Source organism: Herpailurus yagouaroundi, unplaced genomic scaffold (genome assembly GCF_014898765.1).
Source record: "Herpailurus yagouaroundi ecotype Mexico unplaced genomic scaffold, PumYag 184, whole genome shotgun sequence".
NCBI lineage: Eukaryota > Metazoa > Chordata > Mammalia > Carnivora > Felidae > Herpailurus > Herpailurus yagouaroundi.
The window spans coordinates 36,829,417-36,847,026 of NW_024412415.1; the positions used below are offsets into that span (position 1 = coordinate 36,829,417).

Consider the following 17,610-nt stretch of genomic DNA (forward strand, 5'->3'; position numbering starts at 1 on the left):
ATTTGTACTCTTATGAGTCATCATTCTGTTCCTGCTGCTCCTCTCAAAACTCGGAGTTTTATAAAATCTGTATACCATTTGACAGGTGAAAGTTGTATATTGTTATTAATTTCCATTTCATTTACTAATAAAGTTGCACTTTTTTGTTATTTATTGGACATTTGCATATTAGTTTACGTCTCTCTCTACCCCCCAAACACACAGAGTATGTGTCTTATTAATTCATGAGATTTTATTTTTTATTTTTTATTTTTTTAAATTTTTTTTTCAACGTTTATTTATTTTTGGGACAGAGAGAGACAGAGCATGAATGGGGGAGGGGCAGAGAGAGAGGGAGACACAGAATCGGAAACAGGCTCCAGGCTCCGAGCCATCAGCCCAGAGCCCGACGTGGGGCTCGAACTCACGGACCGCGAGATCGTGACCTGGCTGAAGTCGGACGCTTAACCGACTGCGCCACCCAGGCGCCCCAATTCATGAGATTTTAGAATACATTAAAGATAAAGAACCTTTTGTCATACATGTTGTGAATATTTTCCCCATTTTGTCTTTTATTTATGATTTTTTTTTTTTTTAACAGAAGGAAGCTTCAAATTAGTCACATCTATTCGTCTTTTGCTTTAGAGATTTGCCTTTGGTGCTATCCTTGATAATGCTTTTCCCACTCCCAGATGATTAAATATTCACCAATATTTCTTGAACCAATTTTATATTTTCTTTCCTTTATTTAAATATATATCTGGATTTTATTTTGATATATGACATCGGGTTAAGGTCTAACTTGGTAGAAAGAACAAATGGGCAAAACAAGTTAGATCTTTACCTTTTTTACTGTATGTCTTCTAACCATTAAAAACTAAGTTGTATATGTAGTCTATAGACATAAACGTGATAGGAACAGTCTCTGACCTCACGTAACTTATCAACTCAGAGAGGACAGACATTATACAAGTGTGGGGAGTGCTATGAAGAGGTGCTAAATTCTATGGTGGAGTACAGTAGGTGGAATCTAATCGGTTATTCTGGTACCTATTGAACAACTAAAAGGAGACCTTTTGGAGATGAAGGAGAATTCAATTAAAAAACAAGAACAAAAACAAAAACAAACCAGTAACAACAAACACTTATCTCAGAGTATCTGTAGGTCAGAATCTGGGTGTGGCTTAGCTGGGTCTGGTCTCAGGATCTCTCGCAAGGACGAAGCAAGGTGTTAGCCAGGGCTTCAGTCTCACAGGAATGCTTGATTGCAGGAAGATTCACGTTCAAGTGTGCATCCGTGGTTGCTGGCAGGATTTAGCTCCTCATGGTACTTTTGAACCAAGGCTTTCAGTTCCTCGCTAAGGATTCAGTTCTTCACAGTTCCTTACTGTTGGCTAGGGACCCCCTCAGTTCCCTGGCATATAAGTCTAGGAGAATTCAATTTTGTCCTGGGGTGGGCACTTCAGCTTGGACACATTAATTTGTAAAGAGTATCAATGTGGAGTAAAAATTAGCACGGCATTTGTATTCCCAGTTCCTGACCGAGGACTAAAGCGAATGTGTGAACACTCTGAATTTTCCGGTTGGTACACACTCCAGGCCTGTATATAAATTAATTTGTGAGTGAATTAAGCATTTACAAAGAATTAATTGCATGTTGAAGAGGACAAACACATAATTCTGTATAGGAGAGGAATGTCAGGAAAAGTTTAAGATGATTAGAACGGGCAGTAGTTGAAATGACTTATGAACTTGAGATTCTCTTTCAACCACATCATGGCTATACCTTCAAATTATTTTTCATTCTCTCCCTCTATTACCATTACAGACCATATACTGTGACTATACTCCCCCGGAGTTATGCAGCGTGGCAGCTCTGAACTCAGCCACAGAAGCATGAATATATTCAATTATTTTATTTTTTGATCTAATGCTGTGGGTTTTATTTTTAAACTCAGGAAATTTAATTTTTAAATGTGATTTAATCATTGGTAGATATTTACAAAAATTCTGAAACTAGAATCTGACTGTCCAATCTTAGACTTTGAAAGTGATAGTGTTAGCCTAGTGCATATATCCTCAATAGAGTCAATATTTGCCCCTAAGGGGGCTAAAATTGGTTCTGGGGGTGTGTGTCAAAAAAAAGTCCTCTTTTTCTGTATAAAGCACAGGTATACATACAGTACATAGATACACAGTCTATCTGTGGTAGTAAAATTTCATTGGGGGGAAGTGATTAAGATGGAAAGGTTTAAAAAGGTTCCTTAGGGACTGATAATGAAAAAAAAAGTTGAGAAATACTGCCCTTGTGCTAAGCTTAAAAGACAGCTGTTAAATGAGCTGTCTTGCATTAGATTATTTCCTGTATCATTTCCTGTATTACACTGTCAGCTTCTTAAGGATAGGAAGTGTAACCTGTTTTGTATTTTTTCAATAACACCCACTACAATGGTTTACGTTCACCTGCATTCAGTAAATGCATATTTCATTGAATTAATATGGAACACAGCTTACCCTCCTTGTATTCATCCTACTGTCCCATATAACCTAAATGAAATGATCAAAATTAGTTTAGTAAAGCAAGCAACCTGACATAGTCTCCTTCACAAAAATCCTAGGAAAATAATGAGAAGCTTTATTAAAAGAGTGAAAAATCTTCAACGTAGCATAGTAAGAGAAGCACCGACTCTGGAAACTGAAAGATGAATCAGGGCTTTGATTTCTAGCTCTATCACTCAAGCCGTGGAATCTTTAGTCAAGTTACCCAAGGAGGAAGGAAAAAGAGAATAAAAAAAGAATGGGAAAAGGGAAAGGAATATAAAAAAGGTACAGAGAAGAGACAAACGTATTTCTAAATCTTATGTATACCCTAAATTTCAGGTATGTGGACCTACTGGCAGTTCCCCAAACAGGTCATGGCTCAAATATGCCATATTCTTTCACACTTACATGCACATACATACTCCCTTATTTCCAGAACATTATTTTTCCACCACTATTCAGCTCGAGCCACACCCTCCCAGGAAGCCCTCCATAACATCCTTGTCTGCCCTTGTCTGCCTCCCACACTGAGATGCCTGTCTTCTTGCTCCCCTAACATTCAGACCATACTTTATTATAGTACTTACGATATTGTAATGTAATTAATGGTTTGCATGTCTGTTGCCCTCACTAGTCTGTGAGCATTTTGAGAACTGAAAGGGTATAAAATTTTTTTAATGTTTATTCATTTTCTGAGAGAGAGAGAGACAGAGACAGAGGGAGAGAGAGAGACAGAGGGAGGGAGAGAGAGAAACAGAGCATGAGTGGGGTAGGGGCGGAGAGAGAGGGAGACACAGAACCCGAAGCAGCCTCCAGGCTCGGAGCTGTCAGCACAGAGCCCAATGTAGGACTTGAACCGTGAGATCATGACCTGAGCCGAAGTCGGATGCTTAACCTACTGAGCCACTCAGGTGCCCCTGAAATGCATTTATCTGCTTCCTCCCAACATCTTAGCATAGTGCCTAACATACTATTGGTGAACAAACAATGGGCTTGTTGAATTAACTAATAAAAACACAAGCATGCAAGAGGAGCACAGCAACATTTTTCAACAATTTGACAGAGGGTGTGTACTCTTCAAAGAGCCATTGCTTTACAATTGACTAATAATCATCTTTGTATACGTTCTCAAGCCTAAAACAAAACACTGTACATTTTCTGTGTCCAATAATGATGAATGTAATGAGTACTTTCACATTGTCAGTTAATTGTTACAGTCCAATGAGGAAAATCCTATTGTTGTTCCTATTTTTTTAGATGGGAAAACAGGCTCTTAAGTGGATATAACTTGCTGAGGTCATTCTTACCAAATGAGGCTTCTTGCTCTGGAGCTTATGGTGCTGCTACACTGTAGCACCTGCCAAAGTTACTTGAGTGAGAATATCCGCTTCAGTACAATGTACTTCTGTCTGACCCTTTTCACCTGCAACCTCCTACACACACTCACCTAGAAAGAAACAAAGTCTCATGCATGCAGTTTGTTATTGTTCAGCCAAAAAAAATGTGTCTGAATATGCATAGCTTTGCTTGATGTAAAAATATCTATCAATAACTATGAAATAACCCTTTGGGACTATTCTAATAACATTTATATAGAAGGTAATGATTTAATTTTTGACCTTTCAAATTCTTCAAAATGGAAGCTCTGTTCGGTGCTTTTGCATTTGAGTGTGTTAAACCACATATCCAGCATGTTAAATTCTCTTTTCAAGAAAGCCAATGTGAAGCAGCTCATTAAGACTTTTGGGCGAGAAGTCATGTATCACAAGCCCTCCATTACTACCTCACTGACAATGTCTGTGAGGGTATAGTTGGAACCACAGAATTGAAAAACCAGTTCTAGCCACATTGCAAAATCACCATAAGGAGTGGCATCTGGTTCCTGGAGCTGGAAGAGGTGACTATGCCTTTTGAATCATGGTTATTGTCTCAGACAAGACAGATGAAAAGACCCCCTAAACCAAAAGAGAGCCAAAGGAAAACTTTCAAAAATGAGACTCTGGGGACAGGTGCACCTTCCAGGTGCTGATGTTCCAGGATTCCCTCGGTTACTCCAGTCTTCAAGTCCCTGACACATTTCTCTTTTGCTCCCTGCTGCAGTCCTTTACTCACTCATAACCAGACTGCATTGTATCAGGTGTGTCCAATCTGCTGAATTCCAACATCAATCCTCTCTTGCTACGAAGTGTGAGAAGCTGAGGTACTGTTGGGGATGTGAGAGGTGATGTGGGCATTAGCCCTAGAGAAACCTTACATCAGGAGAGCTGTGGAGGACATGCACATTGGGCCCCCTTCTCTTCCTCCACACAACCTGCAAGTCATGGAGACCTAAAAGAATTAACAGGTAAGAGCACCAACAATGATATAATGTCGACAAGATGCAACACATTTGCAGTAAGAAGACAATAAATATCTATTGGCCTACTGTTTTTGGTTTATGTTAATTCATTTCAACATTATCAAAAACTTGGAAGTATGTTAGAAATGCGAGATGCATAAACTACTCACATTCTAGGCATCAAGTGCCGGGTTTAAAATAGCTTGGAAAAACAGTAGTCTCTAAGCATGTGGATTAGGTGCTGGTTACGAGTGGCTTGGAAGGATGTAAGGCAGAGGGAACAGCAGATGCAAAGGTATAAAGGTCTGAGAAAGTCCAGCTTACAATGCTTTCTTAGAACACCCCAGTTTAGTAACTTCTGTCTCCTTTAAACTCTTTTAGCATTTACCACCTGTACCATTCTTCTTGTTATCTCTCTTTGATGTACAGTTACCATTTCTATAACTAACCTTTACATTTACACTTCCCCGTAAGTAATTTGATTTCTTAGGTGGTAGTGTTATTTTTATTTATTTATTTAAAAAAAATTTTTTTTTAACGTTTTTTATTTTATTTTTGGGACAGAGCGAGACAGAGCATGAACGGGGGAGGGGCAGAGAGAGAGGGGGACACAGAACCGGAAACAGGCTCCAGGCTCCGAGCCATCAGCCCAGAGCCCGACGCGGGGCTTGAACTCACGGACCGCGAGATCGTGACCTGGCTGAAGTCGGACGCTCAACCGACTGCGCCACCCAGGCGCCCCGGTAGTGTTATTTTTAAAAAATCTCTCCGGAATGCCATTGAAAGGTGCATTGGGCTGGATAAACACTAATAAATAACTATTGATTGATTGACCACACACACACACACACACACACACACACACACCCCTTACATATCTTAAGTTTTCATTAAAAATGCTACAATTTGGGGCACCTGCGCAGTTAAGTGTTGGACCCTTGATTTTGGCTCAGGTCATGATCTCACTGTGGGATCAAGCCCCGCATCGGGTTCTGCACCCACATTGAGAAGCCAGCTTGGGATTCTCTCTCTCTCTCCCTCTTTCTCTGCGTCTCCCCCACTCATGTGCCATGTGCTCTCTCTCTCTTAAAATTAATAAATATTTTTTAAAAATGCTTAGATTGCAGGGGCACCTGGGTGGCTCAGTTGGTTAAGCGGCCGACTTTGGCTCAGGTCATGATCTCGCGGTCCGTGAGTTCGAGCCCCGCGTCGGGCTCTGTGCTGATAGCTCAGAGCCTGGAGCCTATTTCAGATTCTGTGTCTCCCTCTCTCTGACCCTCCCCCGTTCATGCTCTGTCTCTGTCTCAAAAATAAACGTTAAAAAAAAAATTAAATAAATAAATAAATAAAATGTTAAGATTGCAGCTACAAAAAATAAAGCAGGACTATGTAAACAGAGGATAACACGTTTATTTATTCACTAGTCTATTTTTATGACCTATTTCTAAGTAGGAACAAACATTGCATATAGTCAATGTTTATGTTGCCAATCAGTTACAACAGTAGGTTTGATAGCAAACAAATTTTAACAAATTTATAACAAATATAAACACACATTTTATTTTTTATTTTTTAATTTTATTTATTTTGAGAGAGAGAGAAAGTGCACGTGCAAGTGGGGGGAGGGGACAGAGAGATAGGGGAGAGAGAATTCCAAGCAGGCTCCATGCTATCAATGCAGAGCTGGACCAAGGGGCTGGACAAGAGCTCTACCTCACCAACCACGAAATCATGACCTGAACCGAAATCAAGAGTTGGATGCATAACGGACTAACTGACTGAGCCACCCTGGTGCCCCGGAAGGCACAATTTAGTACAGGAATAAGAATCTTTTTAAATTCTACAGGAATCTTACTAAAATTACTGAGAATTGCATGGTAAAAACAGTGGACTTGAACTCTTAAAACCTGGAATCAAAGCTCTGCATCCATTGTGAACTTCGGCAGATTATTTTTCGTCTTTAAGCCTTTTCCTTATATATTGAATGAAGAATTCCAACTTCACAAGATCACAAGGAGTAAATTAAAAACATACACACATCTACTCTCGCATAGAGACTCAATAATATATTTGTTCACTTTTTGCCCATTCATTCATCCATTCATTCAAATACATCCACAAGGCAACACAACAAACTAGAAATACCGTGAACCACAGAGAAGCATTTCTTTTGAAAACTTTTGTTATAAAACTACTTTTTTCTTCAAGTGGTTAAATCATTAGGACAAACACATTTCCTTTCAGGGGTATGATCATTTGCTATTTTTTGCAGGAGTATAATATAGGCACACATTTAGGCCAAATTAATGTGTGTTGCAGTTGCAGAGAACACAGACATTATGGTACACTTTGTACACTTGTCTAATTGCATGAGGGGCACTCTACTTCTAGTGCCAGAATTATCTTACCACCCATTGTAGATAATTACTTTCATGAAATCTTAAGTTCAATAATAGAGTCTTTAGACTCTGTATTCTGGAAGAAAGACAGGGAAGGGTTGTAGTCAGGAATCTCAGTTCTGTCTTGCTTATTAATATCTTTACCAGACTTTTTTTTCTTTAAAGTTTATTTACTTATTTTGAGACAGAGTGTGCATGCACATGCATGAGAGCAGGGGAGGGGCAGAGAAAGAGAGACTCCCAAGCAAGCTCTGTGCTGTCAGTGCAGAGCCTGACCCAGGGTCAAACCCATGAACCATGAGATGGTGACCTGAGCCCAAATCAAGAGTAGGACCTTAACCAACTGAGCCACCCAGGTGCCCAGACTTCTAATGAAGCATATAACCTCAGTTTCCCTAAGCTTTATTTTTTCCACACAAAAGTGGTGTCATAAGATCTATCTCCCAACAATGATATAACACTCAATTGTTGTTTGTAAGTACGCAGACAGATGTTTTTAAACAAATGCAAAGTACTCAGTGAGCTTATTAGTCTCTCTCTGCCCTTTTGGTAAAATGTAACCTTAAATTTATTTTAAAATTAAAATGTAACTTTTTTACATCTTGTCTCGTAAAACACAAGAACTAAAACATTTTTTAAAAAGCAATAAATGCTGCAATAAAATAAAATTTATAAACAAAATGACAAAAGATAATTTCTTTCCATTTATTTTTGGAAGGAGTGTTTTAATTATATTATACAAAAATTTGTGGTGAGGTGCCAAGTAAGGTGACCAACCAAGGCCGTTTGCCTTGGATTTCCCAGTTTTAGCACTAAAAACTCCACAACCTTGGAAACCCGTTCTGTACCAGCTAGGCTTAGTCACCTTAGTGCCCTGCCAGTAATTACTAGAGGCTTTTCCATAGCTTACAGCTCTGAACATGTGCCCTTAGAAAAATTCCATGAGTATTTTAATTTCTACATATTTGAAAAGCATTTGCATATCCTTCCTATTGGGATTTCATTCAGTGCCACTTGGTGAGCATAGAAATATTTATAGAGTTTTGCTCTGTGAGTAGATATTTAATAAATGTATACTAATATCTTTTGACCTTATTAGAACATGGGGATAAGGGGAGTACCTAATTACCAATAATGATTCTTTTGGCACCAAGAAAATATTAACTTGCCTATTCTTTTTTCAAGGACCTTGTCATGTTGTTTACAGATTACTGTACTTCTACCTGGTAATCATCACAGCTGAGAAAGCAGTACACCGGCAATACCTTTAAGATCAAGTCATTTAAAAAAACATTGTATGTGGGTCATCACTTGGACAATTTGGGGCCAGAGAGAAGTTGTTATACTGGTTTCCTTAAATAGCTCTATAACCTAACCTGATTCCAAGATAATTTCCAAAATATCAATGGAATGAGTGTTGCTGAAAATCTGGTTAAGAAGGGTTTATCTATGGGGGAGCCTGGGTGGCTCAGTCAGTTAAGCAGCCAACTTCGGCTCAGGTCATGATCTCATCATCAGAGGGTTCCAGCCTCTCATCGGGCTCTGTGCTGATGGCTCAGAGCCTGGAACCTGCTTCAGATTCTACGTCTCCCTCTCCCTCTCTCTCTCTCTCTCTCTCTCTCTCTACCCCTCCCCTGCTCACACTTTGTCTCTCTCTCTCTCAAAATAATAAACATTAAAAAAAAAAGGTTTATCCATAGAACAAGAGGCCTCAAAATTCAAAAGCATTATGATGTTGCCCAGGATATTGACCAAAAAAGAAGTTATGAGATTATGGAAAAGGTTTCTGAGAAAAAAGACGAATATTCTTCCTTAGAAAATGGGGATGACTGAGGTCATGTGCATACTTGCATAATTCAAATAAAATCAATTAAAAGGTTATAAATCCAATTGGTTACAATTTTCCCCACAAGATGCAAGGTGACTTATGACACTTTTTTAAAGTTCTAAATTTGAGCATTTAACTATGTGTCAGGTACTACGTCAAGAGCTTTAGATGCATTATTCATTTGATACTCACAGATAATCCTATGAGAATAGGAATTATCCTCCAAAGGCAAACTCAGAAAGGTTCAGTAATTTGGTCAAGGTTATAGACAGCAACTGGAGGGGCACAGGCAAATTCAGGTCTCTTTCCTCCAAAGCCTAAGCTCTTGACCTTTAGTCTGTGTTCCTTCTCAACAATGCTGACATAAACTCTGAAAATTGTATCTTCAGTCCTACGTCCCCATACCTTCTGTCTTGCACATTAGTTAATATAACTGCCTATTTAACATCTCTACCTGGATGTCTAACAAGCATCTGAAATTTAACACGTTTCAGGAAATGGTACATCCATTGACCCAGTTCCTCAAGCCCCAAATCTAATAGGCATCCTTGTTTCCTCTATCAACCCCACAGTCAAGCCATCAGCAAATCTATTAGCTCTAATTTCAAACTATACCTGAAACTATTTCTATCATCTCCACTGTCACATCTCTAGCCCAAGCCATTATCATCATTCACCCAAACTACTGAGATAGCCTCATAATCTCTCCTTTCAGTCCATTCTCTACAAAGCAGCCACAGTTATTTCCTTTTAGCCATTTATTTTTTTTAAATGCATATTATATTGTTTCATTCTTGTTAAAAATGCTTCCCTTTGCAATAATGTAAACTTCTTAAGATAGCCTACAAGGCCCTGCTGTCTCCCTGCTTTTGCCTTGATAGCCCTTCTCTGACTTTATCCCTTAACACTCTTCTTTGCTCAGCATGCTTCAGTCACATTAGTTTTTACGATTTCAATTTTCTTTGTGATGTAAAGTTATATACTTTGAGAGGATTTGGAAGGGCAATGGTGAGGGTTTGAGAAAACTGGGGAAGGTTTCAAGAGTTGTCTACAGAGGGAAGGACAATTCAGAAAAATTTAACAGGATTTCTGAATGGTGTTGATGGTTCAGTTGTGCTTGGTGACTAGAATTTAATAATAGAATGCATGTGATTATGCACAGATTCCAGTGATGGTCAGCTGCTCCAGTACCAAAGGGGAGGATAAGGATAGTAGGATTCATACAAGGTAGGGGTAGATTGAAAAAAAATGGGGCAAAGGATATGATGGTACTGACAAGTGTTACTTAATTTTTCTCACATGTATATAGAAATGGGGATGGGGTAGAGAGAAGGGTTGCTAGTGTCCTTAGCCAGCTGTGGCAACAACCCAGAACTACTAAGTAGAAAGAGAATCAAAGGACCAAGACTTACCAGCACTGATGTTAAACGCTTTAATTTACAAATCCTGATTATTTCAGGAAATCTGATTATTTAAACATATATAAAATGGACAAACTAGTAGCTTATTCACATCATAAAGGAACTTTTCATTTTAAAAATATAGAGAGAGAGAGCAAGCAGGGGAGAGGGGCAGAGGGAGAGAAAGAGAATCTTAAGCAAGCTCCTCTGGAGCTGCACTTGGGTTCCCATGACCCTGGGATCATGACCTGAGCTGAAATCACGAGTCAGATGCTCAACTGACTGAGCCACCCAGGCGCCCCACAGGATTTTTCACTTAAAAACAATAAATTTCCAAAGGGAACCTGTAGTTTGAACAGTAAGATTTATCAGTAAGATAGGAATTCAGATTTTTAAAAATAACTGGCCAATCCTTCAGGGTACCCCCAGAGGGTGCTTTCTCAGGCCTCTTCCTCCTTCAGGACACTTCTCTGGTTCTGTCCTACTTACAAAAATTTAAACCCACTCTTATAATGGTATAAAATGCTCTTACTGTCCTGGCCCCTAACTTGCCTAATAATTTCCCATTTACCCTTCTTTCACTGGAAGCTGCTGAAACGAAACTAGTTTACACCTCCGTGCTTTTGCTTCTATTACTCTCTCAGGCTAAATCATCTTCTGTTGGTCTCAGGCTAGACCTACCTTCTCTGTTAAACTCCTAGCCACCAATCACCACGCAGCTCACACAGCACATTTCTAGATAAGAGACAAGTACTGTCTCTCTGCTATATTTGGTCCTTGTAGGTATTTCTATTACAGCTTGTATTGTGTTATATTACAATGCATTTTATATATTTTGTAGTACATAACCCATATTATGCATCGTAAAGCAGTTTTATGATTGATGTTTTAGGTCACCCGGCCGCTGGAACAGGGCGTTTTCTGTGGTTTTGGTCAAGTTCCTTTCCCTTTGAGCCTCAGATACAAAATGGGTACTGTGGCTCCGTGAAGATGAGAGAGAATGTATGTAAAGCCCTTACATAGTGCTCAATCAAGGAAAGCCATGACTGTTTACATTGCTTAGGGCCCTCAATTGGTAGCTGCTTGCTGAGCTGAGTTCAGGAAACGCTCCTCTAAAATGACGTCACTATCGGCGACTTAAAAACCACTGCACGTCTGTACCAGGGTACAGCAGCAGCAGAAGTATTTAAAACGAGGTTCACCTGTCACATGGTTTAGTGGTTCCGCATGAAACAGATTTCCATTTAGTAGCCCGGGCAACAGGAATTTTAGCCCAACAACCGAGGTCTTCCCAGAATATTACTCCAGGGCGATTGGGAAGTGTCTCTACCGCCGGGTGGGAAGGCCGCCTTCGCTGGATTCAGTGAAGGGGCTGGATCCCTATGGCCTGCGGCGACAACCACCATCGTGTCCAGGGGCCCTTCTCTCGGTGACGACGAGGCCACGGCCTCCTCCGGAACAGGGTCCACCAGTGTCGGTCCACAGAGGGACCGCAGCCGGAACCGAGAAGGCGATTCCCGCGGCGCCGCGCTCCCATAGCCAGGCCGGGCCGTGGGGTCTCCCCACACTCCACGCAGGGGCGGCGGGGCGGGGCGCGGTGACGCCAAGAGGAGTGACGCGACGACGCAGCGCGACGCGGTGACGCACGCCCCTTTGTTGGCTCAGTAGCGGTAGCAGCGGCCGTGGAGGTGGCGCTGGGGACTGTTTTCTCTCGGAGGCCGGAGCGGAGCCGCGTCTGACTGAGGCGGGCGGCAAGCGGCCCCCTCGCTCCCTCCCTCCCTCCTCCGCGCCCTCCCCGCCGCCGCCAGCCGCCAACCGCCAACCGCCGCGCCCGGGGAGGAGCCGCGGCCCGCGGGGCCGGAGCCAGGCCTGCGTCCGGACATCAGCCGGAGCCGGAGCGAGAGCCGGGGCCTCGGCGTCCCCGCCCTCTCCCCGCCTCAGGGCCAGCGTCCGCCGGGCCCTCGCGTGTCGCGCCATGGACTCGGACGAGGGCTACAACTACGAGTTCGACGAGGACGAAGAGTGCAGCGAGGAGGACAGCGGCGCCGAGGAGGAGGAAGACGAGGACGAGGATGAGCCGGACGATGATAACCTGGATCTGGGCGAGGTGGAGCTGGTGGAGCCCGGGCTGGGCGTCGGCGGGGAGCGGGACGGACTGCTGTGCGGGGAGACGGGCGGCGGCGGCGGCAGCGCTCTGGGACCCGGCGGCGGCGGTGGCGGCGGTGGCGGCGGCGGCGGGCCAGGGCACGAGCAGGAGGAGGATTACCGCTACGAGGTGCTCACGGCCGAGCAGATTCTGCAACACATGGTGGAATGTATCCGGGAGGTCAACGAGGTCATCCAGGTGAGGGTGGCCGCCGCGCTGACTTGACCCGGCCGGACTGGGGAGCAGATTCGGCGGCCTGAGGGGCAGGCTCGGGCCTGCTGCGTAGCCTTGCCCGCTGCCTCCCGGCCCTGTCTCCTCCGCTGCCTCTGCTGGGGATAGAGGGTGTCGAAAGCAGACATTCGCCGGTTAGCCGGGTGTGGGGAGGTGCGCTGGGGGCGGTGCTTTCCAGGTCCTGCTATGGCGGAGGCCTCCGGCCGTCTGAGACTTCTCTTGCGGGCAATTCCTGCCGGTCCCTGGGCCCGGTGTCCTTCCTCTGGCCGGAGGAGCGCTTACAGGGGCGGGGCGGGGCGGAGGACGGGTGGAGAAGAGCAGGAAGAACGGGGCCCCTAAGAGGGTTACCCCGGCTTTCAGGCTCGCTTGAGCACTTTTGGAAGGGGTTGGAGTAGGCCTAAGAGCAGTTTGGTGTACGGTTGCCCCAAGTGGGCACCAGTTAATAAAGAAATGGATCTGCTTGGCAGTCTTAAGTGCCTACTTAAAGGTGGGGGAAGGGAACGGTTTCTCGGAAGAGGTGCTGATGGGCCTTCTTTTCTGATGTTGAGGCTTCTGCCTATATCTCTTTATTAGTCTTTGCTGTTTGCTTGGGACCTAACTGCTACTTTTTCAGAGGTAGCGTAGGATTTACTTGAAGCTGATGGAATGGTTACTGCAGATTGCATACCCAGCTTTGCAGCTAAAACAACAAAACGCAGTGTTACTGTCTAATATTAGACAAGACTCTATTGTGCTTTAGAAAGTAGAGACTTTCTGCTTCTGGACTCTCTGATAATTTTTATTTCATGGTGAGTAGGCTTGGGTTAAGTTGATAACCACAACCCATTTAGCCTCGTGGGTCAGATTTTGTATTTTTGAGCTTTAGGAAATCAAAAGTTTACATTTGTTTGGGGGAAAAAAAAACAGTTACGATGAGAGGTCAGGGATATGACCGAAGAATAAAAATGAAGTCTTGATTCAGCGCAACTTTTAGAAAACATTAGTTACAAGTAAGGGGACTATACATACGAGCAAGTTACTGTTGCCTTGTATGTCAGTCATTACTTTTTTTTTTTTCTCCCTTAGAATTGGTTGGCTAATATTCACTGACAAATTGGCAGTAATATGTCACTGCCTACTTGTTCAGTTTGCATGATTAACAGATTTTTACAGTATTGTCTAGTAAGCAGCACTTCCAATTGAACCATCTCTTCAGGTTCATTTGAAGACCGTATTTTGAGGAATAGTAAAAAATATCTGATCTATAATGTTAGTATTGAACTGTGGAAATCTCAAAACTTTCATATAGATATTGCAGTCTAAGGAAATTGAAGGGATGTAGAAGGAAGATAAGCTTTATTGCTCTTTTTCTGATTCTAAAAATATGACAGCTTATGCCACTAAATTGACTTTTTTCTTTTTTTTTTGAGGAAATTAAAAGAATTTAGAGTAAGACCCTGAATTCTCTTTTTATTTACAACTGCATTATATAAAATCTAAAATTTTCAAACTTATCTAGCTTATTGGCATTTTAATTAGCTTAAAACTCATGGATAATGGATATTTATTGTTTAACCTTTTAACTTATTTGTTTTCATGTAGTAAGTAAATCTCATCCAACTTTCTCAGCTCTTAGGTGTGTCTTAATCACTAAGGCCAAACCATGCAAGTTCTTTATAGGACTTCTGGAACAGAGATGTAGCTAATGCATATGACATCATTCTTTCTTTGTTAGTTTAGGGAGGAGAGAATAAACGCAGATGAACTGAGCTAATAGGGACTATAAAATACTAGGGGTTTTTTTTAGGCATTCTTCTTTTACCGTGTTTCCATGCCTGATTTTTGAAAACTGTCTTTTTTCTAGTCAACTTCATGTTAAGGATATTCTTAAATGGAATTCCAGAATATATAAATATCTATTCCTTGTTAGGTTTCTATTTCACAATATCAGTAAATCAAAGAATAAGATTTATCTCAGACCATTTTTTCTCCAAATGGTATACTTCTGAGCCAGGCTTTGGTTATAGTGTGGGTTTTTTATATTAATAGGTTTAAAAAGTTATACTGGTAATGCATGCACACTGTAAGAAAAAACTGACTAGGCAAGGGGGAAAAAAAAAGATTAGATCTACACCAAGAGAGATGCACCAAAATTTAAACTGTAGTTATCTCTCCAGACCTCTGGGTGAGCTATACATATTTTTTAATAGCAACAGAATCATACCATATGCTCTATGTTTTCAGTAGAGAAAAGCAGGTTACAAAAACAAGGAATCTCAACTTTCTCTTGTTAATAACTTTTTCCAGTGTTTACATGATTGCAGATCTAAAGTAATTTATCTAATCCATCTATTATTATTGGCCTTCCTTTATTTTCCAGTTTGTGGCTTTTATAAACTTCATTGGTAATATCCTCCTAGATAAATCTTTGAATGTTTTATTTTCTTAGGATAAATTGAATTTCTGAGTCAAATGATGTGGTTATTTTCAAGGCATTTGATACGTACTACCTATCACATTGTTTTCAGAAAGGTTATATTAGTTTCCCCCGACCAGTCGGTGCTTGATTGGGATAAACCAATCATCATTAAAAAAATTTCCTTCTTTAAAAAAACAAAACACGAAGTAGAACTTTTAACATGTTTATTAGGTGTTGGTTTTTCTTTTGTAAATTGCCCTTTGCTTTTGCTCATTTTGCTCCCTTTTGGGGGATTTTTTTCTTTTATTGATTCATAAGATCCCTTTATATTTCCTGAAGTTTTAAATATCAGTTGTCTAGGTTTTTCAATTAAAAAAAATGTTTAATGTGGCCATAAGTTTTACGTTTATCAAGTTAAAAACCATTGTTTTACTTAGTTCACATTAGAGAGCTTACTGTTAATTCTAAAAAACTTAAATCCTCTGCTCTCTAATGCTACTTTTCAATATGAAATCAAGTATGTTATTGAATTTGAAAATGAATTTGCAGGAGAAAAAGATTGAAATTTGACAAGATTGCCAAATTTAATTTTTCCTTGGGAATTTGATTACTACTTCTGGGAGAGTAGTTCTGGGCAGCAGGAGATTAATACTGTTATTTGTAGATATCTGCAGTGTAGTTTTAGCTTAATAGTTTTTCTTTTAGAATACTCTTGGTTTTCTAGCTTTCTGTAATTCTCTTGTTATAGTTTAATTTGGCCTTGTTACATTTAAATCCTTTGTGGCTACCTACATTATCTTGTGGACTTCAAGAAAAGATCAGGGATTTTTTTAAACCTATACCAGTGATAGAGGAGTACTTAAAGCCCTTAACTATCCAACTGTATTTACTTAACTAGTATAGTTAAACAGTGGCTTTCTAATGTAATTACTAGTAGCTTGGTAATTTATTAAACACTACACAGTTCTGCAATTGAAGGTGTTTATACTTGCTGTTTTGTGTTTCCACAACATTATTCAACAAATAATGGTTGTGCTTGTGTATGTATGCTAGTCACTGTTGAGTAGATGGAGGACATGGTTCTTGCCTAAGGAGCATATAGAAATGGGGAACATAGAGGTCCTTGGGCTTCATTCCCAGAGATTGTTGTTCATTAGTTAAGTCTGAGTTGGAGCCTGAGCATTTATATATTTTTAGCTGCTCCAGTGATAGTTCTCAGCTACTGGAATAGTCATAGTTCATCTACTGTCATGATTTTGACTCATTCAGGGAGAATGAGTAGAGTGAGAAGGTCAGTACCCTTAGGAATACCACTTTTAAAGAGTGTGCTGCAGAAGAGGAGCATGGGCTGATGGATGTGAGTGGTCACAGAGAAGGTATAAAGATGTGGGTGGGTGGGTGTCTTGCTATTATAAGATTATGCTAAATGACCTGTTTTAAAGACAACAGATATATCATCCTTTCAGGGGGAACTTTCTTTTGATATTGATTTTAAGTCTTTAATTCTATTTCACCTATTTATTTATTTATCTAATTAAAAGAATTAACTTCTAAGGTGTGGTTTCAAGCATAAATTGAGAAGCAGTGTATTTCAGTTTACTGGCTCAGGAGTCAGTTCTAGCCTTGACTTTTCCTCCAGATGGTAAGTTTTGTTTACATATCAGAACCTTCAGTTTTTGTTTGCTTTTTTTTTTTTTAATCTGGGAAATTAAGGGAGTTGAAATATTAGATTGCCCTTTTTTTTTTACATTGGTGTTTTGTTTATCTAAAATCCTTGTAAAACCTCAGTTAATTGGAGATGCTCATTGTTTCCAAGAAGTGAATTCAAGTGTGCATATTATCGAGATGAACTTAAATTGTTTAACTATTTGAATGGTGGAAGAGGGAGAGGAAGGGGCGACTGTGTGTATCTTGAAGCTATTAAGGTGTTTGGTTTATTTCTCTTGAACTTGAACTATTTTTTCCCAGCTAATCTCCTTGAACTTACTTGAGCTGTAGGTTTTAAATTACATTAATTCTTATTAAGTCACTTATGGCAGTAGTCCTGTGAATAAAACTGGCGGGAGGGGTGGTGTCCAGCAGTCTGTTTAAATGAACATTTCAGGTGATGCCGATGCAAGCCAAAGTTTGAGAACCACTGATCTAGTTGGAATATACTACAGAAGTGAGTTAATGATGGAAGGCAAATTGTTTAAGAAACTAATAAAAGGAAAATTTCAAGAGCATGGACAACACTTACTGGGCTAATCAAGTGGGAGGGGATTTGTCATCGTTACTGCTATCCTTCAGATAAAGTGGTCTTTTTTTTTTTTTTTTTTTTTTTTTTTTTTTTTTTTTTGGGGGGTGTGGG

General features: G+C 40.7%; 1 protein-coding gene across 1 annotated transcript in view; it reads left to right on the forward strand.

The window, feature by feature from the left end:
- Positions 1–12,164: 12,164 nt before the first annotated feature.
- The window catches only part of ARIH1 (ariadne RBR E3 ubiquitin protein ligase 1), a 140,377-nt gene continuing 134,931 nt past the window's right edge, over positions 12,165–17,610 (forward strand). The window contains exon 1 of the mRNA XM_040493195.1: positions 12,165–12,829. Within this exon, the coding sequence (XP_040349129.1) occupies positions 12,461–12,829 (369 nt within the window). The 5' untranslated portion in view covers positions 12,165–12,460. The remainder of the gene's footprint in view (positions 12,830–17,610) is intronic.